The following is a 25,954-nucleotide window of genomic DNA, read 5'->3' as shown; positions in this document are numbered from 1 at the left end:
GATCTGTATTTTATGAGGAGTTACGATGAGGGATTACGTGAAGAACCCACCCAGCGCGCAGGCGCGGCATACTTCCAAGCAGCGGTGTGGAATCACAGATAGACACAAATTGAAGTAAAGATAGTAAAGATTAATGAGACATCAGGCCGAGTTTGATCTATACAATGAGGGTGGGAGCGGAGGGCACGTAATCCCTCATCGTAACTCCTCATAAAATACAGATCAAACTTCGTACTGGTAAGTACTCGTTTAATCTCACTATTTTACTTCGGAGTCACGTGAGTGACTACGTGAAGACTTCAAAGGTCTGTGATTTCAAACCGTGTAACAGTTATATCACTCACTGCCGAAAGATCATCGAGGGAGGAAGTGGTATCTAAAGACCAACGAATTTGTTAGTTTTAAAAAACAAAATGTTTATTTAACAACAACAAAAAATAGCTCCCCTGGGCTTTAAATTATAAATTTGCGGTTTCTAAAATTTTCTCCGCAAAGACGTCCTTCTCCATCAGCGGTTTGTGGTAGAATTTTTGGAATGTCGATTCCCTTGACCATCCCGCTGTACTAAGGATGTGGTCTATGGGAACCTGCATCCGATCCGCCGCTGACGTGGACGCTGCCCTGGTTGAATGGAATTTAAAAACATCCGTGTTAATCCCTGCCGTATTAAGGACCTGTTTCAACCATCTGGATATTGTCTGGCTGGTAACCCGTCCAAAAGGCTTTTTATGGCTGACCCATAAGGCTTTCTCTCTCCCTCTAAGAGTTTGGGTTGTGTCTATGTAATCATAAAGGTGGGTCACCATACACAGCGTAGGTTCTGGAGGGTAGATTAACGGAGAGTTGGATATACCTGGCCTGCTCTGTTTAACCAACCCCGGCATGGTAAAAGTAATGGAATCTGGGGTGGCCACCATGTGGTCCAGACTTAACTGATGCAGCGACTGAACCCTCTGAGCAGAGACAAGCGCCATGAGCATGAGGGTCTTGTAAGTGGACTGTTCCAGGCTCAGGGATCCCACCGGAGGCCAACCTCGAAGGTGTGACAACACTACACTAACATCCCACACATGGGTGTATCTAGGTGTAGGGGGTTTGGTGTTATAAATCCCTTTAAGGAGTTTGATAACCAGGGGATGGGATCCAATACTATGCTGTCCTGAGGGCATAAGGTATGCGGACAGGGCGCTTCGAGCTGCATTGATGGCACTGTAGCTCATCTTTTGGTCATGGTGCAGGTGGGCCAGGAACTCCAGCACATCCGTGATCGAAGCCGTCTTGTAAGATGTCCCTGCTTTCAGGCAGTACTGTTCCCATTTCCTGATGTAGGTCAGGTACTGTTTCTTGGTAGAAACTCGCAGGGATGCCGACATGGTGGTGATTGTTCTTTCTGATAACCCCAATCCCTGGTAAGGTCTGTTCAGAATCTGGAAACCAGGAGGTTCAATTTTTGATGGCATGGATGACTTATGCCAGATACCGGGTGAGTCAATAATTGGGGGTGGCTGTGAAGAACCATAGGTGTCTCTACCACCATGTCGTGGAAAATTGGGAACCATGGTTGGATAGGCCAGTCGGGTACGACCAGAATGCCTGAAGCTGAGTCAGCTTGTATTTTCTGGAGTACCCGACTGATGAGGCAGAAGGGAGGGAAAGCATAGAAAAAGAAATTTCCCCAATCCAGCGTGAAGGCATCTACCGCTGCTGCCTCTGGGTCTGGTTCCCAAGCCACATACATGGGTAGTTGGTGATTTAGTCTAGACGCAAACAAATCTATATCTGGCGTACCATATTGCTTAACAATTCTAGCAAATAGTTTTGGGTCTAACATCCATTCGATGTTGTCATTGAATTTTCGTGACCTGGTGTCCGCCACTGAATTTAGCTTGCCTGGTAAATAGGCAGCTGATAGCCAAATATGTCTCTCGACACACCATTGCCAGATTATAGTAGTCAATTTGTCGCATGATACTGATTTTATGCCACCCATGTGCTGGATGTAAGACACCGCCGTTGTGTTATCAATCATAATCCTAACATGCACATGCCGCATATCAGATGCATATGCTTTTAGCCCATAAAAGGCGACGAGCATCTCCAAGAAGTTTATGCCCAGTGTTTGTAGTAGTGATGCCTCTGAGTTAGTCCATCTGCCACCTGTGCTGTCTATAGAGTTAGTAGCTCCCCAGCCTAAAGCACTGGCATCCGTTGTAATGGTTATGTTAGGATTGGCGACGGCGATAGGACTGTGACTGTGCCAAATGTTATCCACCCACCACTGAAGTTCTGATCTGGCTTCAGCGGGTAAATCCATTTTACGGTCATAATGCCCCCTATTAAGACGTAATGCATGTGTCCTTGCTCTTTGCAAATTTTGATAATGCAAGGGCCCATATTGGGCAGCCGGGAATGCTGCTACTATAGTACCAATGACTCTGGCTACGTGCCGTATCCTTGGTTGCGGTTTTGCAATTAAACGGTTACAGGCTTCTGTTAGTGTAACTTTTTTATCTCTAGGCAGAGTGACAGTCATATGGATAGTGTCAATAGTGAAGCCTAGGTAATCCATGTTAGTAGTAGGCTCCAATATTGATTTATCTGGGTGTAGAATAAATCCCAAAGTTTCAAGGAGTTGTTTAGTGGCTAAAACTCCTGCGACAGCTAGTTCCCTTGTTCTCCCTAATATGAGAACATCGTCCAGATAGGCCACGACTAAATGTTTTTGTTCTCTCAATTTTTTCACGGCCACTTTAAGAATTTTTGTAAATAATCTGGGAGCTGTCGTTAAACCATTGGGCAATGCTCTATACTGCCATAGCTGGCCCATCCAGATAAATTTCAGATATTTGTAATAATCCTTATGAATGGGTACTAAATAGTAAGCATCCTTGATGTCTATGCTTGCCATGTAGTATCCCTTGGAGATCAGTTGTCTGGCAGTGACAAATGTCTCCATTTTGAAATGTTGATACTCAACAGACTGATTAAGTGACGTCAAATCAATGATAATACGACATCCACCATCTTTTTTAGATTTGAGAAAAATATTCGATACGAATTCCTGCGGCTCGTGTGTGGTCCTTTCTATGATGCCTTTAGCCACGAGCCTGTCTAGTTCAGCTTGTCCTTCTACCTTCTCTAATTCTGAGGGAAGGAATACCCTTTGGGGCATGTGCTGAACTGGCGGTTCTATGCCTGGTTTGAATTCAATTTTGTATCCACTGATGCTGTTGAGTATAAACTTGTTGTTAGTAAGGGAGCACCAAACATGCTTGAAGAACCTCAAACGCCCTCCTGTTAATACAACACCCTTTGTCTGTGCATGTCGACAGGAACCAGACCCACCTACCTCCATGTTTATTTGTGGGGGCGTTTCCGATGGGTTTGGCCCGAGGGTGTCCGTGTTGGTGCTGCGGTGGGGCGGCGCATCTTCCCACGGCTCCGCCCTGGGCCCCGCTCTAAAAAAGAGCTCTGGGGGTAGTGGGAGGCGGTCACCAGGCTTTCACCAGCTCGGTACCTACTGGTGGATGCCGAGGCGTGCTGCCAACTGGGTGTCTTCACCCTGCTCGGTCCTGGCGCTGCCCTCATGAGGCCTACAGGTTTGGCCGCCTCTTCCAATTCCTTGAGCTTCTTGGCCAAGTCTGCTCCAAATAGCAGCGCCTCCCGTTCCGGCGCTGGAGCTTTGCAGAGGCCCGCGTATTTGGGATTGAGGGCAGGCCTGATGTTTTCCCGCCGTAGGCTGTTGAGCTCTTACGTTGTGTTGCACATTAACGCCAGCGCATCCTGCTGGGGTATGGAGAGCTCTGCGTTACCGACGGACCGAGCAAAGGCGGTGATGGCTGCAGTGTGGAGCTTCAGGATCCGCTGCATTTTAACCTCCTGAGTCCTGATCTGCTGCCCCAGCTGGTTCCATATTTGCCCGTTGACAGTTTTAACCCGCAGCGCCTCGCAATTTTCCGGTGCTGTATAGGTGTCAAGGGCCTGCTGAACGACCTTCTCCTGCAGTGGCTTGTTGGAAAGCCTATTGATACTGGCCGCCATTCTAGGTGGTAGTATCATCCCGGTCGTTGGGGGCGCCGCGTACCGACCGACTACACCCAGTAGCTCTTCTTCCAGCTCGCCCGGCATACTTGTGTTGTCGTCCGCCTGCCCTTGTGATAGGCCAGCCCAGTCCTGGCCTCCCTTACTGCCCTCGAACAGAGAGGGTACAGAAGGGTGTGGCGATGGTATGGAGGAGGCCAAAGCCCGTCCTCCCTGGAGATGCCTAGCCCGCATCTCCTCATCGATCATCTGCTCCAGCAGCTGCCTCATGCAGCTGATGCGGACGTCTCCCCGTTTCACCGGTGGAGAGCGTTCCCGTTCCTCCGACGAGTCGGAGGTCACCGGCCGGTCAGTTTTGCGGGTTGCCTTCCTCCCTGTGCGGGGTGTCGTAATCGGCGGCACAGGGAGCGGCTCGGTGTCGGGTGTGCGGGAGCGTTAAAATAGCTCCTCCGCCACTGGTGGCTGCCGCCCAGATATTGACCCCTCCTCGGGTGGAGTTGGGCAGGCAGTCCTTCTAGCTGGTCGCTTTCGGATGGCCATAATTTTCTTCACCGTTCAGCGACTCTGTAACACAAAAAGGCACTTACCTGAGGTCTTGTCTTTATGCTGCCGCTGGAGAGCCTGGCTCCAGCTGCTGCCGCTGTTGCACTGCTGACGTAATGCCGCGCCTGCGCGCTGGGTGGGTTCTTCACGTAGTCACTCACGTGACTCCGAAGTAAAATTCATATTAAACAACATTCAAAAAATCTCAAACAAGATCAAAAAGATTTAAAAACACCAAATACATTTGGACCTTCTCTGACATCTTGCTCCATTTTCTTGATCTCTCTGTCTCCGTCTTGTACCAATTTACCCTCATTCCCAACAGGCACTGATGCACTTGGAAAGTGGCCAGAAATGGATTCAATTCATACAATTTTTTGTTTGCAATTTCTTCAGCACTCCATGGATGAACTTGCACCCCAATTACACATTTGATTATGTGAACAATCCAAAAGACGTTAATACCAGGAATATATAATTTAAAACCAACTCTGCTGCCTTTTTTATTTCCCACGCAAGTACTTCAAAGAGCCTTTCTATAATATGTGTCACTCTGATTTTGATTCCTATGCTTGTAAGAACTTCCACAGTAATTGGTCGACTAAGATTCTATTTGATGAATTATCGTTGAAATGTTGTTTCTACAATATAAAAGATAAATTGTCAATTTTAATTGCTGGTCTCCCTGAGACTAATAAAAATGGAAGACACTTACTTCTGCATATTATGGCAGGTTCCCAACCATTTCTTGTACATCTTGACCAATAAGTCATTCCATTTCTGCATCTGTAACCAACCTGCGCTTGAAGCTGGTATCTCCATTCATTTGGTCGAAGTTCTATATTTATTTGTGGTCGGGGACAAGTGATTTCTGCGAGCAGTAAAATGACATTTTCAAACATTATTGTTGGCATTGAACAAGTCATAGAACAAATCTCTGAATAATAACAACCCTGATCCTACCCTGACAATGGGACACCAGTGTCCATCTCTCACAGTCTCATGGGATTCATGTATTTTCTCATTATGTTTTTGCACCTTTGTCGTGTTTTTACGCAGTCTCCTTTCTTTTAAGACAGTGTGATTTATGTATTATTAACGTATAATTTGTTTATGTGTGTTTACCAGAGTATATGTCCTTGCGATGCTGCTGCTAGTGAGATTTCCATTGCACTTCCACCCCACCTACTTTGTGCACGTGACCATTAACTTGACGTGACAATTGAATGATGCTCTCACTATTGTAAACAGTACTTGCATTCTCTGTATCAAATATGAAGGATTAACTAAAGATGGAACAGCTGGTAGAGCCGCTGCCTCACAGCGCTGGAGACCAAGGTTCGATCCTGGCCTCAGCTGCTGTCCGTATAGAGTTTGCATGTTCCCCCCATACTCCGGTTTCCTCCCACATCCCAAAGACGTGTGGGTTTGTAGGTTAATGGGCCAAGGAAGAAACTGAGAACTCTATGACCTTTCAGGTGGTGGATGGAGGTGTAGAGTGACTGAACGTCCGTAGTAATGATGGGGGAGTGGGAGCCTGGAAAACGGAAGTCATTGATGAAACAAAATGGTGTGTGGTGTCTTGGACATAGGTAGGGAGGGTTTGGACTGGTGGGGGGGGGGGGGGGGAGATAGGGTGGAGTCGAGGTATGTGGAAATTAATGGAACAAGCAGAAACACTGGGTCTGCCAGGGAAGTTCTGTATGTGGATGTTGGGGAAAAGATAAAACAAGGCCGTGTAGGACTGGGGAACGATAAGGTTGGAGGCTTTGGAGGACAGTCAGCCAGAAGTGATGAAATTTGAAATGGTCTGTGCTGTTTCGCTGAAACTACCTGACCTCCCAGTAGCTGGACACCTCAAATCCCCCTGTCATTCCCACACTGACTTTTCTGTCCTGGCCCTCCTCCATTGTCAGGGTGAGGCCCAGCACAAATTGGAGGAACAGCGCCTCATATTTCAATTGGGGAGCTTACACCCCAGCAGAATGAACATTGACTTCAGTACCTTCAAGTAACCCTTGCTCTCCCCCTCCCTTCATCCCTCCCCCTTCCCAGTTCTCTGATCAGCCACTGTTTCTGACTACATTTTATCTCTTTGTTTGCTTTGTTGTTACCTTCTCCCAGCTAACAAATCTATTCTACGTTTTCCTTGATCTCCATTCCCTTTTCCCTGTTTACATGCATTCAAACTTCCTTATCTATGCATCTCCCTCATCCCTGACATCAAGCTGAAGAAGGGTCTCAACCCTAACATCGCCAATTCCTTCTCCAAAGATGCTACCTGTCCTGCTGAGTTACTCCAGCATTTTAAGTCTATCTTTGGTTTAATACAGCATCTGCAGTTCCTTCATATAGATTACAACATCCTAACAGTTCAGTTCCCTGGCCAATTGGAAAATCCAAAATAAATCAAAGTATATAGACCGCTGGAAGCATGAATTGCTTTACAATGGAACAGTGTGGACAATGGTAACAACTATGCATCTCCGGAGAGAAGGAATGCCTGACGTTTCAGGTCGAGAACCTCCTTCAGGCAGCATTTTGTGTCTACCTTCGATTTAAACCAGCATCTGCAGTTCTTTCCTACAGATGGTGACAACTATTCTGTTGTTACCAACCTTACATTGAGCAAACCTCCATCATGTTGGAAACAATATTTTGTTGTTAATAGTGGAAATTATTTATCTTTTAATCAATTGAATGTAATATACAGATAAATTGATTTGATAACACAAAGAATTTCATGGAATGGGGATAAGCCAAGTTACCTATGTTAGTATCCCACTCATTTGCAATACGTTAATAAAGAAAAATCATTTACCGGGACAGCTTGGGTTTGGTTGCCAACCTTGAGCTGTACAGCGAATTGTACCATCTCCTGAGCGTACGTAATTTTCATTACATGTGTATTTCACTGTCTCGTGATGAGTATACATCCGGCTTGCCCCATCAAATCGACCATGTTCTATTGTTACGTTCCTGCAAAGTATTGCTGAAAAAGAAGAGTGGTCAGTTTTGAACTGGAGACCGAAATTTGGTAACTGAGCATTTGCTTTTGTTTCGATCACCTTGTTGAATGAAAATTACAATTGCTCAGGTCAATGTAATTGGTGTGGGACAGTGCTGCAGCTGGTAGAACCGTTGTCTCACAGTACCAGGGACCCAGGTTCGATCCTGACCTTTGGTGCTGTCAGTGTTGTGTTTGCACGTTCTCCCTGTGAGCGCATGGGTTTCCCCCAGGTGCTCCAATTTCCTCCCACATTCCAAAGACGTGCGGGTTTGTAGGTTAATTAGCCTCTGTAAATTGTCCTGTATACAGGGAGTGGATGAGAAAGTGGGATAAAATAGAACTAGTGTGTAAGGATGGTCGATGGTCGGCGTGGACTTGGTGGTCCAAAAGGCCTGTTTCCATCTTTCAATTAATCAAACGCATGTAATTAATACAGTAAGCAAGTACATAAACTAATCTGCTTACGTGTACATGATGGTACTGGACTCCATCCAAATTGGTTGCATGTCGTGACTAGTTCACCTCCAGGTTTATAACCATCATTGCACCTGTAGCGCAATTGCTCCAAAGATTTGAAAGACTCCTTGGTGGTTTGCACATTCCCATTTTCTAAATCTGGTTTGTTACATCGCAATTCTAAAAATAAAATAAAAATTACTGAAACTATTTTGTTCTGACTGTCATTGAGAATTCTTAAAAAAATTATAAGCAAAATAATAACAGTAAAAAAAACACGGCAGTATCTATCGGTGCTGAATGTATCAATCTTACCCAAGATTTTCTTTTAAGTTTGGTCTTCATTCTACTGGTCAAATTTATATTGATGTATTTTGTCAAATTAAGAATCCCAAACTTGCTTCCCCCTCATAAAATTAAGTTAATCTTCAAATAGTTTAAAACAGTAATTTTTTCCAGCAATTTCATTATTAATGTTGCCTTTGATTAATTTCAGAGACAATAGAGACATTTGTAGACTATTTTCAACAAAGGAGTATCTGTTAACACCAAGTCAGTGAAGCCAGATATTAGTACTGAAGACTGAGTTTGTCCAAACTTGCACACAAACTTAAGCTAATGCATTCCAATTCCATTGCCCAATTCATTTTGTTAAAGCAGCAGATCAAATATTTAGTAAAATCACCCATTTCGTAATTATAAAAGTCTGAATATTATTATTCTCTTTGGATGGATTCAAGGGGGGCATGGTGACGTAGCGATAGAGCTACTGCCTTAGAGCGCTAGAGATCCAGGTTTGATCCTGACGACTGAGTTACTCCAACATTTTGTGTGTATCTTTAAACAAAGGCAAACTGTGTGAGCATAGACGGGGCATCTTGGTCAGCCCACAGGTAATGTTCACTCTAATTTTTAGTAGTTTGTGTGCGCAGAAATCTTGCATTGTGCAATTTTTTATGCTGTTATTAATGTATGTTCGCACCGAATTCTTCTGCAAATATAAACCTGAAATGGTTTCACGATATTCTCTCTCTCATGGCTAATAAAACTGCATGGCCATATTTTAGTATACAAATATCATATTTGTAGAAATATGAATCCAATTGTTGAAGTTATGTATCCAGTTAAGATTTTATCCTATCCTATATGACATCCAGACTCTTGAATGCTTTCGTTTTTCAAATGAAAGTTCCTCATTTTAACACTGTAACAAGTCCTCCACACCCCCTCTCCCCTCCCCTTCAATTTTCCCATTCCCTCTCCACCCCTCTCTCCCTTTCTCCATCCCCTCCCGTCCCACCTCCCTCTCCAAGGTCAAGTCCCATTCATTTATCGCTGGGTTTCTGCCAGTAGCGCGATCTTTGAAGACGGCGGCCCTGTTCCTCCCCTGGATGAAGCACGGGGACAGATCAGCCTACGAAAGAATCCAACTGATGATTTCCCTGTTGCCAGAGCGGGCTGCGATAATCGTGGAGATTTTATTTTCCGCATTTCAAAATCTGCAGAAATCCTTTTGTGCGCACATAAATTTTCTTTGTGAGCTGGTTGCAAAACATGTGTGCGTGTGCACATGCATGCAGCTTAGAGGTAACAGGGCCGGTTTCCATTCTATGACCATTACGTTTTAACAGTTAAACCCCCTTTTCACGGTGCGACTTGACGCAAGAGGTAACCAGAGTTTGACATCGTGGGAACCTTGTGCGGTAACAGTACGGCATTCGTGGACCACCGTGGCGCTAACGGCAGGTAATCGTGTACCTTGGGTACTCGGGAGAAAATTCAAACATGTTTGAATTTGTCCAAGAGTGACTTGTGCACTTGTGGTTGAGCATTGCAACATTTTATGAACGAAGTGTCCCGTGCGATATCCGTAGTAACTCTTGCGGTCACCGTGGGAACTCCTGCGAACGGTGAACCCGGAAGTTGGATAGAGTGAATCCGGCCAGTTTGCTATTTACATACAAATCTAATAAAACTAGCTAAGCATTTCATTAATGTCAGTGTGTCTCTTTTTGTCTGAAAGCAGTTTCTAACTGTAGGAACTCCGCGGGCCAGGCAGCATCTACAGAGGGAAATTGACAGGCGAGCCTTTCCTCAGGCTGCCTTATCTCTCTACCCCCCCCAACTCCCACCCACACACACAAATGCTGGAGAAACTCAGCGGGTGCAGCAGCATCTATGGAACGAAGGAAATAGGCAACGTTTCGGCCCGAAAAGTTGCTTATTACTTGTGTATGTTTCGGAAGGAACAGCAGATGCCGGTTTAAAGAGAATGAGTTCGACGGCAGGCAGCATCTTTGGGGAGAAGGAATGGGTGACATTTCGGGTCGAGACCCTTCTGATATGCTGCTTGTCCCGCTGAGCTACATGTTGTGTCTATCTTCGTTTTAATCCAGCATCTGCAGTTCCTTCCTGGCCGAACCCGATTGAAAGATGAGAGGCTGGGCGATATAAATCATTAATTGAATTAAATAACTAGATACCTGTCTAATCGTATCTACAGGATTGTACAGGCTAGATGGAGCAAGAATGTTCCCGATGTTGGGGGAGTCCAGAACCAAGGTCCCAGTTTTACAGTCTACCGTGGGAACTCTTTAATTACAGCGGGAAACCTTCAGTTTCCCAGGGGGTCGGGACGGGACTGGAGTTGGGAGGGAAAGGTGGGGGAGTCGAGGGAGAGGAGGGAGAGACAGATGGGGGTGTCTTCATTTACTGGCGGTGGGTTTCTGTCACTGAAACAGGCAGGTGAGATTTCACATTCACCTTGTGTGTGCGTCTCTCTCTCTCTCTCTCTCTCTCTCTCTCTCTCTCCCTCCCTCCCTCTCACACAGGCATGACTGGAGGAACTCCGCGGGCCAGGCAGCATTTACGGAGGGAAATGGACAGAGAGAGAGGCAGTCCTGGTCAGTCCTTTGAAGATAGACACCAGTTGCTTGGAGCAACTCAGCGGGACAGGCAGCATCTCTGGAGAGAAGGAACGTAAATGCTGCCTGGCCCGCGGAGTTCCTCCATTCATGCCTGTGTGAGAGTGAGGGAGGGAGAGTGTGAAGAAGGCTCTCGACCCGAAACGCCACCCGTTCCTTCTCTCCAGAGATGCTGCCTGTCCCGCTGAGTTGCTCCAAGCAACTGGTGTCTATCTTCAAAGGACTGACCAGGACTGCCTCTCTCTCTCTCTCTCTCTCTCTCTCTCTCTCTCTCTCCCTCCCTCCCTCTCACACAGGCATGACTGGAGGAACTCCGCGGGCCACACAGCATTTACGGAGGGAAATGGACAGGCGACCCATTCTTCAGGTTGCCTTATGTCTCAGCCCCCCCCCCCCCCCCCCAACTCCCACCCACACACGCGAATGCGGCAGAAACTCAGCGGGTGCAGCAGCATCTATGGAACGAAGGAAATAGACAACGTTTCGGCCCTGCTGCACCCGCTGAGTTTCTCCAGCATTCGCGTGTGTGGGAGTTGGGGCGAGGGGGGGGGGAGAGACATAAGGCAGCCTGAAGAATGGGTCGCCTGTCCATTTCACTCCGTAGATGCTGCCTGGCCCGCGGAGTTCATCCATTCATGCCTGCGTGAGAGAGAGGGAGGGAGAGAGAGAGAGAGAGAGAGAGAGAGAGAGAGAGAGAGAGAGAGAGAGAGAGAGAGAGAGAGAGGCAGTCCTGGTCAGTCCTTTGAAGATAGACACCAGTTGCTTGGATCAACTCAGCGGGACAGGCAGCATCTCTGGAGAGAAGGAACGGGTGGCATTTCGGGTCGAGAGCCTTCTTCAGACTGAAAGTTTCACCTCTCAGTAGATCATAAATAACACAATCATCACGGTCAATGTGAGATACAGTGTTTATTCATATTTGACAAAATAAAAAGACGACTTCTTGCACATATTGAGAGAAGGTGCATCACAACAAACAACATTTGTCTAAAAAAACATTATTCTTCAGCTCATTAAAGAGCTCGGGTGAAAAAAACGAATATAGTGTATGACAACAAAGTAACATCATTTGTGCCACGTGATTAACTACACTACAGTCCACGATGTTCATTCGGGAAAGATCGGGAGACGGACAAGTCACTCGCACAAATGACAGAATTGCCGAGTACCGTGGGAACTCTTTACTCTACCCCCGTTATATCGTGTGATATCGTGCTAGACCACGACCACTCCACTCTGGCTACATCTTGCGTCAAGTCGCCCCGTGAAAACGAGCCATTACTATAATTAAATGTTGCTAATTTTGATAATAGTCACATTTCTTTTATTTTCTTTTGATTCAAATAATATTGCAAAGAAATTACCAATACAGGCTGGGATAGATCGTTCGATTTGCCATTCTCCATCCGTGCACTCAATTGTTGCATCTCCTTGCAATTTATACCCATGAGTACAGTGAATCTGAAATGTTTCTCCATTTTGGAATTGATGTTTTCTGGAGGGTACAGCGTTGTCGATTTCTGGACGTTGACATGGATCATCTGAAAAAGTGATTGATTCAACAATCAGTAGGCAAGTTCACCAACATTAATAAAAAGATGCCAAGTGTTAGAGTAACTCAGGGGGTCAGGCAGCACCTCTGGGAAACATGGATAGGTGATGTTTCGGCTTGTGACCCTTCCTCAGAATGATTGTGGTTGATTGGGGGGGGGGGGGTGGAGGTGAATACTGGAGGATAGGAGAGGACACAGCAAATTCTAGGGTGATTGTTGGATACAGGTGAGAGGGATTTTTGATAAACAGATGGTTGAAAAATGGCCAGAGATGAAATGATAAAAGGTAATGGTGGGAAGAGATGAGGATAGAAAGAGGTATGAATTGTGAAGCTAGAAGAAGGAATATGTGTGGAAGGGGAGGGGTAGAAATGAGTGTGAGTCCAGGTGGGGCTCAGAGAAGGACATAAAGTGCTGGAGTAACTCAGCAGGTCAGGCAGCATCTCTGGAGAAAATGGATAGGTAGCATTTTGGGTTGAGATCCTTCTTCAGACTGATTGAAGGTGGGGAGAAGAAAGTTGGAAAATGAGGTAGAATAAAGCATGGCAGGGAATAGACAACATAGGCGAGGGTATTTTTGATAAGCATATAATCAAGAGTCAAGTCAAGTGAGTTTATTGTCATGTGTCCCAGATAGGTCAACTAAATTCTTACTTGCTGCAGCACAACAGAATATTGTAAGCAAAAATACAGAATAGTTCAGTTCAATATACACATATATGTTGATAAAGTGCAATAGTACAGTTTAGTGTGTGCTTGTTGGCGAGTTTAATAGCCTGATGGCTGAGGGGAAGAGGCTGTTCCTGAATCTGGATGTAACAGATCCCAGGCCCCTGTACCTTAGCGGAAACAAAGGTCAGAGATAAGAATATAAAGTATAAGACAGGTTTGAATAGTTATGAATTGTGAAGCCAGAGAGTGGAATAGGTGGTACACAGGGCAGGGGAGGGAGTGGGGGAGAGGGGAGAGATGAAGGACTTGGGGGTCAGTTAGAGGGCACCTAATATTGGAGAATTTAATCTTCATACCGTTGGGGTGTAAGCTACCCAAGCGGACTATGAGGTGCTGTTCCTCCAGTTTGCGTGTGGCCTCTCTCTGGCAGTGGAGGAGGCCCAGGACTGATAGGTCAGTTTGGGACCGGGAAGGGGAGTTAAAATGGTTTGTAACCGGGAGATCCAGTCGACCTTGGTGGACCGTGTGCAAGTGTTTGGTAACATACACATCATATACAAATTTATGCTTGGTTTAGCTGATGTCCACGTCATGTTTAAAACGTTATTCAAACCCCACTGAGCATTTGCTGGATAATGCAAGGTGCAATACACCCACAAGGCTTTGCCCTGTAAGAGGACTGTAAATGCTGGTAAATGCCCAGGAAAATACTGAGGCAACTTTGACAGCTGGCCCAGCTGCATCTCTGACCAAATGGGCTCACCGTACATCCAGTCCAAGTGTTGTCATTGTTTCTAACACACTAAGAACCTTTTCCAAATTACCAAAACATCACAATCTTAGAAAAGGAGAGCAATTACAATTAAACCTCAAAAGGAGAACATAGTATAAAATTATTCATATTAAACAACATTAAAAAAATCTCAAACAAGATCAAAAGGATTTAAAAACACCAAATACATTTGGACCTTCTCTGACATCTTGCACCATTCTCTTGATCTCTCTGTCTCCGTCTTGTACCAAATTACCCTCATTCCCAACAGGCACTGATGCACTTGGAAAGTGCCTAGAAATGGATTCAATTCATACAATTTTTTGTTTGCAATTTCTTTGGCACTGCATGGATGAACCTTTCTCACAATTACTCATTTGATTACGTGAACAATCCAAAAGACATTAATACCAGGAATATATAATTTATAATGAACTCTGCTGCCTTTTTTATTTCCCGCGCAAGTACTTCAAAGAGCTTTTCTATAATTTGTGTCACTGATTTTTATTCCTATGCTTGTAAGAACATCAACAGTAAGTGGTCCGACTAAGATTCTATTTGGTGAAATATCGACTCCATCCAAATTGGGTGCATGTCGTGACTAGTTCACCTCCAGGTTTATAACCATCATTGCACCTGTAGCGCAATTGCTCCAAAGATTTGAAAGACTCCTTGGTGGTTTGCACATTCCCATTTTCTAAATCTGGTTTGTTACATCGCAATTCTAAAAATAAAATAAAAATTACTGAAACTATTTTGTTCTGACTGTCATTGAGAATTCTTTAAAACATTATAAGCAAAATAATAACTGTAAATAAAACACGGCAGTATCTATCGGTGCTGAATCTTACCCATATTGTCACAGTCCAAAATATGATGGAGTTTAGATAAATTTAAAAGTATGAGTTGTATCATTGAGCTGGAGGCCTTGCTCGGGACAGACTTTGAGCCCCAATACGGGGACGTGGACTTACCATCGGAGCCGATCCCTTGCCTCGGATCGACGCTCCAACCACGGCCTGCGGATTTCAACATCGCAGAGCTTGCAGTCTCAGGTGGAGACTGATGTTAGGATCCAGGTGACCTTGGTGGACTGAGTGCAAGTGTTCGATCATGATTAATTTAACATGGCATCATGTTTACCACAGACATTGTGGGCGGGAGGGCCTGTGCACATGCACCTAGATGTATAACGGCCAGAAGAAATTTTTCCAAGGAATGGACACTTAGTGGAGTTAGGCTAGAGGATATCTTTTATTTTAGCAAATGTTACACAATAGATTAAGCTGTTTTTCAAATCAAGATAGAGGTTTAATAAAACGACAAACAGTATTCAGATTTACTTAGATTGACCAGTTTAACATACCACTGATACATTTGGGAATTTCCATTTTTCCATTCTGGCAAATTCGCTTTGCAGGAGGTTTCACTTGAAAACCCAGAGGGCACTTAAATTCTATGACATCACCATGTTTTATATTTTTCTTTCTCAATCCTTCTCCATGCTCAATTCTTTTCTCCATGCCAATCAGCACCTTTTCAGGGCAGGTGGCAGTACGGGAATTTTAGCCAATTGAGCATTTCCAACAGGCAATTCAGCTAAATCAGACAAGTTTCCAGCAGCATTTCAAATTCTCCAGTATTTCTATTGACAGATTGTTGTAAAATATTTTTAAAACAAGATTTTCTTTTAAGTTTGGTCTTCATTCTACTGGTCAAATTTATATTGATGTATTTTGTCAAATTAAGAATCCCAAACTTGCTTCCCCCTCATAAAATTAAGTTAATCTTCAAATAGTTTAAAACAGTAATGTTTCCAGCAATTTCATTATTAATGTTGCCTTTGATTAATTTCAGAGACAATAGAGACATTTGTAGACTATTTTCAACAAAGGAGTCTCTGTTAACACCAAGTCAGTGAAGCCAGATATTAGTACTGAAGACTGAGTTTGTCCAAACTTGCACACAAACTTAAGCTAATGCATTCCAATTTAATTGCCCAATTCATTTTGTTAAAGCAGCAGATCAAATAATTATGTACAGTGTTTGTACATTGTGACCTGCGTGGGTTTTCTCCTAGATCTTCAGCTTCCTTCCACACTCCAAAGACATATAGGTTTGTAGGTTAATTGGTTTGGTATTAATGTAAAACTGTCCCTAATGTATGTGTAGGGTAGTGTTAATGTGTGGGATCGCTGGCTCATACAGACTCGGTGGGCCGAAGGTTTGCATGCTGTATCTGTAAACTAAACTAAACTCACCTTCATCTGATCACTCACCGACATTACAAAATCCAGCCAAACCTAATAAAAAGTCAAGTTTATTATCATATGCACAAGTATGGCGAAGTGCAGGCACAATGACCTTGCTTGCAGCAGAATCACAGGCACAAGGAGTCAGACAAACACATGAATTACATTAAACCTATACATAAATTACACAAAATCTGCATGAAAATAAAAGTGCAAAGACGACATGCATGCAAGACATAATTAGGAAAAAAAAAAGACAACTCCATGAGATGGTCAAGAGATGGTCTGCAGTGTTTTTGTTGAGGTAGGATTAAGGTTGTGTAGATCGGTTCAAGACACTGTTAGTTGTAGGAAAGTAGCTGTTCCTGAACCTGATTGTTGCTGCACAGCTTTAAGCTACCTGCAAAGGCCATTAAAATATCTTGATACAGTAACTGATGTTTCATAAAATATTCTCTCAACGCTGTACTCACCTTGACATTTTGCCCAACGTAGAATGATGGATACAGAAATGATTGAAGCAAGTTTCATTTCTTCAGAATAATTCAGCTGATTTCACTTTTAGGAATTCACTCTTCTCTCTGCAGGATCAAAATAAATGAAGTGTATACTTTGCTGTTAGTTTGCATTGAATTAATAATTAATTGCAAAATCGAATTCATACTGACACACCGATTGCACATTCCCGTATTTTGGTAAGAAGCCTTTCCCGTGCTTGTGTAATCTGTAAGTAAACAAAGTTAAATGAAACAAACATGAAATCACTCATAACTTACCGGTAGTTAATTTTTTACAGTGTGATAAGCGTATTCCAGAAAGGAAAGATTTCAATAAAAAATGTGGTATTGGACAATAAACTCTGCTAACAAGTGCAGAGATGAATGTTAACATAAAATCCGTTAGATCAGGAGATAGAAATGTTCCTGTGTTTCTTTTGCAGTTATCCAACAATGCATGTGTTAAGGTACAAATTCATTGTAAAAACAGGTAGCTTCAATTAGAAAGCAAGATAAGAGTCTGAGCATATAAGATATTTGATAGAACAGGGTGAATGGCAAGTTCGAAAAATACTGTCTGCTTTGTTGATTAAAGCACATTTTCTTTCAACAAGTCAGTCACATCTCAAATGGTGTGATGCCTCCCTGGTGCCAGGGCATAGGACGTCTTGGAGCAGCTGCATGACATCCTCAAAGGGGAAAGCTAACATCTGGAATTATTGTGAATGCTGGCACAAATGAGATAGGTAAGAAAAAGGAGGTACCACAGTATGAATATAAGAGTTAGGTAAAAGGCTGAAAAGTAGGGCCTCCAGGGTAGTGATCGCTGGATTGCTTCCAGTGCCATGTGCTAATGAGGGTATGAACAGGAAGACACAGGAGATGAATGTGTGGTTGGGGAGGGTGCAGGGGGCAGGGATTCAGGTTTCTAGACCATTGGAATCTCTTCTGGGGCAGGGGAGATTTGTAGAAAAGGGACAGGTAACACCTTAACTGGAGGGGTACCGATACCTGGGTTCGGAGGTTGGTATGGAGGGTGATGAGAAAAGTATAGAGGATGCAATAAGCAGAAGGCGGAGAACAAGAAGGTTGGTTTAAACTACACGTATTTTAATGCAAAGGGCCTGACGGGTAAGGCAGATGAGCTTAGGACACGGATCGGTACATTTTAACTGGGACGTCATAGCCATTACTGAAACCTGGTTAAAAGAGAGGCAGGGCTGGCAGCTCATTGTTCCAGGGTACAGATGCTTCAAGAGACAGGAGAGAAGGTAAAAGAGCAGGGGGGTTGCATTATTGATTGAGGAGGAGGTCATGTTAGTGGTTAGAGGTGACATTACGAACGGTTTGTCTAGTGAGGCTATATGGATGGAGCTAAAGAACAAGAAAGGGATGATCACCTTGTTGGGGTGTACTCCAGACCCCTGAATAGTCAATGGAATTAAGACCAAATGTGCCAGGAGATTGCAGATAGCTGCAGGTCAAATAAGGTTGCTGTAGTAAAGGATTTTAACTTTCCCAATATTGACTGGGAAAATCATTGTGTGTAATGTTTAGGTAGGGTGCAATTTCTCAAGTGATCAGGAGAGTTTTTCTCCAGCAATATTAAGAGGGCCCCATATGTAAGAGGGCAATTGGGAAGGGCAAGTGAATGAAGTGTTCGTGGAGGAGCTTTTTGGGACCAGTGAGCACTGTTTGATTAGTATTAAGATGGTTATCGGTAGCGACAGATAGGACACGTGTTAAAATGCTAAATTGAGGCCAACTGAGGGTATGAGAGAAGTCTCACTCAAGTTGATTGGAGCAAGTTGTTTGAGGGGAAAGGAACATCAGCCAAGAGGGATGTTTTTAAAATGTGTGCTGACACGTGCTCAGGATATACAATTCCTGTTAAAGTGCAGGGCAAGGCAGGCAAATGTAAGGACGCTTGGATGTCGAAGGAAATTGAGGCATTGGTCAAGAATAAGGACGACTGGGACATGTATATACAGCTGGGATCAAGTGTATCCCTGGAAGTGTGTCGGGAACAAAGGAGCAAACTAAAAAAGGAAATCAGAAGGGCAAAGAGATAGTTCTGACCGATAGCATTAAGGACAGGTCCTAAGAGATTTTATAAATACATAAAGAGAAAAAAGGTAACTGGAGATAGAATGGAACCCCTCAGGAATCAAAGTGGTCAACTCTGTGTGGAGCCACAGGAGAAGGGCAAGGTCCTCTTTCTTTACCGAGGAGAAAGACAGTAGGACGGAAGAACTTGGCACAGCCAATGGAAATGTCTTGAGAGCAGTCAGTATTACGGCAAAGAGGTACTGAAGATACTATCATGTATGAAGGTAGACAAAACTCAGGGGCTCGTCAGATATATCAAAGGACATTGTGGGAAACTAGAGGAAATTGCGGGAGCCCTGGTTGAAATTTACGGGTGATCATTAAATACAGGAGAGCTGTCGGTAGACTGGAGGGAAAATGCTGGGAACTATAGGGCAGTGAGTTAGTTGGAAAATTACTCTACAGTATTCTGATAGGAAATTCATGCATTTAGCTGGACAAGGGCTGATTAGGGATGGTCGGCATGATTTTGTACGTGGTGTGCCTGGTGAATAAGCAAGCCACGTGTGGTGAAACAACAAGCTCTTTAATGCCAAAGCAAAGAGAACAGCACACACACAAATGGGGGAAGGTTGACATATATACCAGGGCACACTCCTAAACCCCATGACGACTCCTTCCCGCCAAACCCCCGACTGCCGAGGTTTAGCACAATAAGTGGCCTAACCACTGGGTGGCGCCACAGGACTGCCCCCCCCCCCCCCCTCCCCTCCCCCCCCCCCCCCCCCCCCAGAACTGGAGGTCCAAAAACAAAAGGGCAGACGAACGAGGCGGCCAGACCTCGTGCACACATCCTCCCACCCCACCCCATCCCGTGGACTTTAGGAGGGCACAACATCCGAGGACATACACACCATTGAAGATAAATGGGGATACTGTGGATAGGGTGAGCTGCTTTAAATACCTGGGAGTCCACATATCAAAAGATCTGACATGAACATCACACGCTGCCCGACTGGTGAGTAAGGCAATGTAGCGCCTTTACCACCTCAGGCAATTGAGGAAATTCAGCGAGTCTCTGAGGATCCTACAGTGCTTCTACTTAGTGGCTGTAGAAAGCATCTTGTCCGAAAACATTACAATTTGTTTTGGGAACTGCTCTGCCCAGGACAAGAAGGCTCTGCAGAGAGTAGTGCATTTGGCCAAACGCACTATGGGAACTACACTCGTCCCCCTGCAGGAACTATACATCAGAAGGTGCAAATCCAGAGCCAACAAGATCATGGGGGACCCCTTCCACCCCAGCAAGACTGTTCTAGCTGCTATGGTCAGGCAAACGCCTCCGTTGCCATGCTGCGAAAACGGAGAGGATGAGAAGGAGTTTCTTCCCAGAGGCCATTCCTATCTCACCAGGGACTAACTTACTGTACCTATTTACTGTTGTGTGGTGTCTTTTTAAAATTGGTGTTTTTTTCCCCCACAAATATATAATATGTGAATATGTGATTCTGTTCCATTCTGTTTCATAGTTTCACTGCACATCTCGTATGCGTTTGTGACGAATAAACTTGACATGACTTGACACAACCGAGGAAGCCGGAATTGTAGACGCACCCCGACGACGAGGTTGGGCCACCGACACAGGTTGACTAAGGTCAACATGGGCTGGCTTAAAACGAGCCACCGACAGTCACACGCTGACCCATGTCCAAAACAAAAGTTGTAAGTCCACACTTCAGCACCCGGAAGGGCCCATCGTATGGCCGCTGCAGTGGCTTGCGATGCGCATCACAGTGCAGGAACACGAAGGAACAGTCCTCGAGAGCAGATGGAACATGCGAAGGCACCACACCATGGCGAGAAAAAGGCTCACCTTCTCCTGCAAACGGACCAACACAGACGAGGGTGGCTCCTGCAACCCACAAGCCGCGGGAACAAAATCCCCTGGAACCGTAAGCCGAGCAGCATAAACCAGTTCTGCAGAGGAGGAAGCCAAGTCCTCCTTCAGGGCAGTACGAATCCCCAGCAAAACCCATGGCACCTCTTCCATCCACTCTGATCCGGTGAGCCGTTCCTTGAGATACCGGTGAAACCGTTCCACCAAACCGTTGGATTGGGGATGATAGGTTGTGATATGGTGGAGCTGAATCCCCAACAGGCGGGCCAGAGCAGACCACAACTCAGAGGTGAACTGAGCCCCCCCCCCCACCTCGGTCCGAAGAGATGTCCACCGGCACACCGAAACGGGCAATCCAATGGGCAGCAAGGGCCTGGGCACACAACAGAGCAGAGGTGTCAGTCAACAGAACAGTTGCGGCCACCGCATGAAACGATCCACCACTGTAAGGAGAAGCGTGACACCGTGAGGCACAGCAAAGTCCTGAACAGGCGCACGGAAGTGACGCTGGACCTTAGACGTCTGGCATGGAACACACATCTGAGCTCAATGACCAGCCTGCTTGCGTAAGCCATGTCACATGAACCAGGCCACCACCAACGCAATCGTCACCCGAATGGAAGGGTGCACCAAACCGTGGATAACATTGAACACCCGACGGTACCAGATGGCCAGGACGATGGGCCGCAGCTGACTAGTGGATACCTCGCAAAGGACCGTGGTACCGGCCAGACCAAACAGAACGTCCTCCAACATCAGGCCGCAGATGGCAGTGTGGTAGGCAGGGCATTTCAGCATCCTCCATCCGGCAGCAGCCAAGGGGGAATAGTCGATCCCCGGAGCGACATCCAGGACAGCATCGATGGTGGGCCGAGACAATGCTTCAGCGAACCCGGTTGCTTTTACCCACGATGTGCCAGATGGTTCTCGTAAACTCCGAGATATATGCCAACTGACGCTGCTGCCAAGCAGACCAGGGATCCGACATCTTCGCAAATGTGACGGTGAGAGGCTTATGAACAGTAAAGGCGGTAAAATGCTGGCCTTCCAGGATATAACGAAAATGTCTCACCGCCAGGTATAACGCCAGGAGCTCCCGGTCGAAAGCACTGTACTTCCGTTCCGCAGGCTTGAACAGCCGGCTGAAAAAGGCCAGAGCATGCCAGCACCCATCAATTAACTGCTCCAGCACGTCACCTACCGTTGAGTCAGAGGTGTCCGCCGTCAAGGCAGTCGGAGCGGTAGCCCGCGGATGGACCAGCATCGTTGCCTATGCAGGCACATCCTTGGCTCCATCGAATGCAGCCACGGCCTCGGCGTCCCATGATATGTCCCGCTGCTTGCCGGTCAGGAACTGGAACAACGGCCCATGATCTGAGAAGCCACGGGCATGAACCAATGGTAAAAAGTCACCATACCCGCGCATAGGGATCTGATGATAGCCCCGCACCAGGTCAACCTTGGAGAAGAAAAGGGCGCTGGTCAAATGGGTGGAAAAGTCCTGAATGTGCGGGATATGGTACCTGTCTGGCGTCATTGACACGTCGATAATCCCCACAAGGCTGCCAACCTCCGGACACATTGGGAACCATGTGGAGAGCAGTTACCCATGGACCGTCAGAACTCCTGGAGCCCCCGCACCGTGGACGGCCACGGAAACTGGCGGATGGCCGCCACGTTGTCCGGGAGCGGGATCGCACCATGTGATGGAACTGAGGCAGAACTGACATTTGTCCAGGTTAATGGCCAGGCCGTGCTCGCTGAGCCGCTGGCAGAGCAGGCGTGGGAGCGCACAATCCTCTTGACGTGTGCGACTGGCAATGAGAATATCATCCAAATAAATGAACAGCAAGTCCAGGCAGCAACCCACCATTTCCATCAGGCGCTGAAAAGCCCGCACGACGTTCTTCAGGCCAATTGGCATCCGCAGGAATTCAAAAAGCCCAAAAGGAGTTATAATAGCCGTCTTGGGAACGTCTTCCGGGCGCATAGGGATCTGATGATAGCCCCGCACCAGGTCAACCTTGGAGAAGAAAAGGGCGCTGGTCAAATGGGTGGAAAAGTCCTGAATGTGCAGGATATGGTACCTGTCTGGCGTCATTGACACGTCGATAATCCCCACAAGGCTGCCAACCTCCGGACACATTGGGAACCATGTGGAGAGCAGTTACCCATGGACCGTCAGAGTGCCGTACAATCCGCAAGGTCTCCATCTGGCAGAACTCCACCAGGGCGATTCGGAGCTCGTCAGGAGGATGCCGGCGCGCTCGGCGTGCCTGAGGTGAGGATGTGATGCACCACTCCGTGCTAGGGGCTGGACAAGTTGGGCGAGTGGGCAGATGCATGGCAGATGCAGTTTAATGTGGATAAATGTGCGGTTATCCGCTTTGGTAGCAAAAAGAGGAAGGCAGATTACTATCTAAATGGTGTTGGTGGGAAATGAGGGTCCTTGTTCATCAGTCAATGAAAGTAAGCATGCAGGTACAGCAGGCAGTGAAGAAACCAAATGTCATATTGGCCTTCATAACATGAGGAGTTAAGTATAGGAGCAAAGAGCTCCTTCTGCAGTAGTATAGCGTCCTAGTGAGACCACACCTGGAGTACTGTATGCAGCTTTGGTCCCCTCATTTGAGGAAGCACATTCTTCCTATTGAGGGAGTGCAGTATCGGTTTACAAGGTTAATTCCTGGGATGGCGGGACTATCATATGCTGAGAGAATAGAGCGGCTGGGCTTGTATACTCTCTGAGAGGGTATCTTATTGAACCATATATGATTATTAAGAGTTTGGGCACGCTAGAAACATGGTCCTGGTGTTGGGGGAGGCCAGAACCAGAGGCCACAGATTAAGAGTAAGGGGTAATCCATTTAGAACGGAAATGAGCAAACACTTTTTAGTCACAGAGAGTTGTGAGTGTGGAATTCTCTGCCTCAGTGGGCGGTAGAGGCCGGTTCTCTGGATACTTTCAAGAGAGAGATAGATAGGGCTTTTAAAGATAGGGGATATGGGGAAATGGCAGGGGATGATCAGCCATGATCACATTGAATGGCGGTGCTGGCTAGAAAGGCCAAATAGCCTATTCCTGCACTGATAGTCTATTGAATTGTGGGGTCAGAATGTGTGGAAAGTCCACCAGTATCTGTGCATGAATATTGGCCACAGATGCACGTGGCGTAGTGGATGCAGTGGGGTGTAAGGAGATCGGCTCCAAGGTCGCAGCAGTCGTTGCACCCGCACATTCACCAACAGGAGTTGGGCCCGGAAGATTTCTGCACCCAACAACCGCTGGAAGACGTCGGCCACCGTAAAAATCCAAGTAAAATGGCAGGGGCCAAAGATGAGTGGGACCGTGCAAACCCCAAACGTCCGTATGGAGCTGCTGATGAGGGCAAGACGCTAACCTCTGCACCCATATAAACAAGGAACCGTCGTCCCGAATCTCGATCCCAAGCGTAGAGGCGGTGTTACAGGCCGACCACCGCAGCGACTACTGGCAGCCGGCCCCGGCATTTCTCGGATACGAGCAGGGCGGGCGGCACTGACGGGCTGAGGGACCCCAGCGCTGGTGGTAGTACCATCACTTCCCCTTACCAGGGGCAGCCAAACTCCCGGTGGCCACCCGGCCTGGTTTCTGGACCCTCCAGGGCACCGCCGACAGCTGATCGATCGAGCCATGCTCCGCTAGCTGCAGGATGTCAGCAAAATCATCCCCGGCGGGCAGGCGGATGTTGTCTGCCATCTGTTCCAAGAAGGCATGTTCGAAGAGCAGGCAGAGTTGCTGACCATACATGAGGGTGAACATTTCACTCATGAGCACCGTCGGCTCGCGATCGCCGAGGCCAATCATGTGCATGATTCGCACTGCGTGGTCCCAGGGGTTGAGCCCAAAGGTACGTAAGAGCAGCACTTTGAGGCCCTCGTATTTGTCCTGATCCGGTGGCGCGCGTAGGTAATGGACCAGGCAACCGGTCGTCTCCTGATCCAATGCGCTGACCACATAATAGTACCGGGTGTCATCATCCATGATGCGTCGGATGTGAAATTGGGCTTCGGCCTGCTGGAACCACACTTGGGGCTGCAATGTCTGGAACAAGGGCAGTTTCAGGGAGACAGCATTCTGCTGGGCTGGATTGACAGCGACCTCGGGCTGCTGAGGTTGATTGTTGGCTGCATCCATGGTTTAAATCCAAAATGATCTGTTTGGATCGTCGGGGTCACCAATATAGCAGGCCACGCGTGGTGAAACGGAGATTTTTGTCAAAGCAAAGAGAGCAGCACACACGCGAATGGGGAAAGTTGACCTGGGGTTCATTATATATACCAGGGCACACCCCTAAACCCCGTGACGAATACTTCCTGCCAAACCCAGTCATGTGACCCTACCCCCGACTGCCAAGAGTTCGCACAATAAGTGGCCTAACCACCGGGTGGCGCCACAGTGGGAAGTTATGTCTCATGAATCCCAGTTATTTGAAGATGTGACCAAAAAGGTCGATGAGGGCAGAGCTGTAGATGTTGGAGATATGGGCTTCAGCAAGGCATTCAACAAGGTTCCACGTTCCAAGGAGAGATAGCTGACAGAAAGAAAATTGGCTTCATGGAAGCAAGCAGAGGGTAATGGTGGAAAGTTTCTTCTTGGACTGGAGGCCTGTAACTAGAGAGAGCAGGGGGAGAGAGAGGAGAGACACAGAGAGGACGGGAAGATAGGGGGAGGGGGAAGAGAGAGGGAGAGTATAAAAACAGCGCGGGGCTTGCTTCTACAGAGGGTCGGGGAGCCGTTGGTGAGAGGAGGGCTTACCTGGAGCTGTGAGCATAAAAACAGCGCGGGGCTTGCTTCTACAGAGGCCCGGGGAGCCGTTGGTGAGAGGAGGACTTACCTGGAGCTGTGAGTATAAAAACAGTGCGGGGCTTGCTTCTACAGAGGCCCGGGGAGCCATTGGTGCAAGGAGGAGTTACCTGGAGCTGTGAGTATAGAAACAACGAGGGGCTTGCTTTTACAGAGGCCCGGGGAGCCGTTGGTGAGAGGAGGAGTTTCCTGGAGCTGTGAGTTACCCAAATCTGCAACGTTCCATCTCACTTCCAGAGAAGGATTCTGGTGGAAGCCTCTGATTGGTGGAACGGGACCAGAGGAAGCAGCTGATTGGCTTGTATCCCGGGTAAGGCTTTATTGTATTCAGGATAAGGGGGAGAATGAGGACCAGGGCAGTTTACTGTTCTGGATGTCAGATGTGGGAGGTCATGGAGTCGGAGTGCCCTCCAGACATCCACATCTGTGCCAGGTGCGTTGA

The 25,954-nt window shown here is 46.6% G+C and overlaps 1 protein-coding gene across 2 annotated transcripts in view; it reads right to left on the bottom strand.

Moving 5' to 3' along the window:
- The window catches only part of LOC129701269 (complement factor H-like), a 46,278-nt gene extending 29,331 nt beyond the window's left edge, over positions 1 to 16,947 (bottom strand). The window contains exons 1-6 of one of the 2 annotated variants that reach the window (XM_055642416.1): positions 16,896 to 16,947; positions 16,697 to 16,804; positions 12,339 to 12,515; positions 8,060 to 8,230; positions 7,406 to 7,576; positions 5,300 to 5,455 (exon numbers count right to left, since the gene is read on the bottom strand). In XM_055642416.1, coding sequence (XP_055498391.1) covers positions 5,300 to 5,455; positions 7,406 to 7,576; positions 8,060 to 8,230; positions 12,339 to 12,515; positions 16,697 to 16,754 — 733 coding nt within the window. In that variant the 5' untranslated portion in view covers positions 16,755 to 16,804; positions 16,896 to 16,947. The remainder of the gene's footprint in view (positions 1 to 5,299; positions 5,456 to 7,405; positions 7,577 to 8,059; positions 8,231 to 12,338; positions 12,516 to 16,696; positions 16,805 to 16,895) is intronic. The other variant, XM_055642417.1, reaches the window with a different exon arrangement.
- Between the last annotated feature and the right edge of the window lie 9,007 nt (positions 16,948 to 25,954).

The sequence above is a fragment of the Leucoraja erinacea genome, chromosome 10, assembly GCF_028641065.1.
Source record: "Leucoraja erinacea ecotype New England chromosome 10, Leri_hhj_1, whole genome shotgun sequence".
In the NCBI taxonomy this organism is placed as follows: domain Eukaryota; kingdom Metazoa; phylum Chordata; class Chondrichthyes; order Rajiformes; family Rajidae; genus Leucoraja; species Leucoraja erinaceus.
This window is presented reverse-complemented; position numbering and strand designations above follow the sequence as displayed.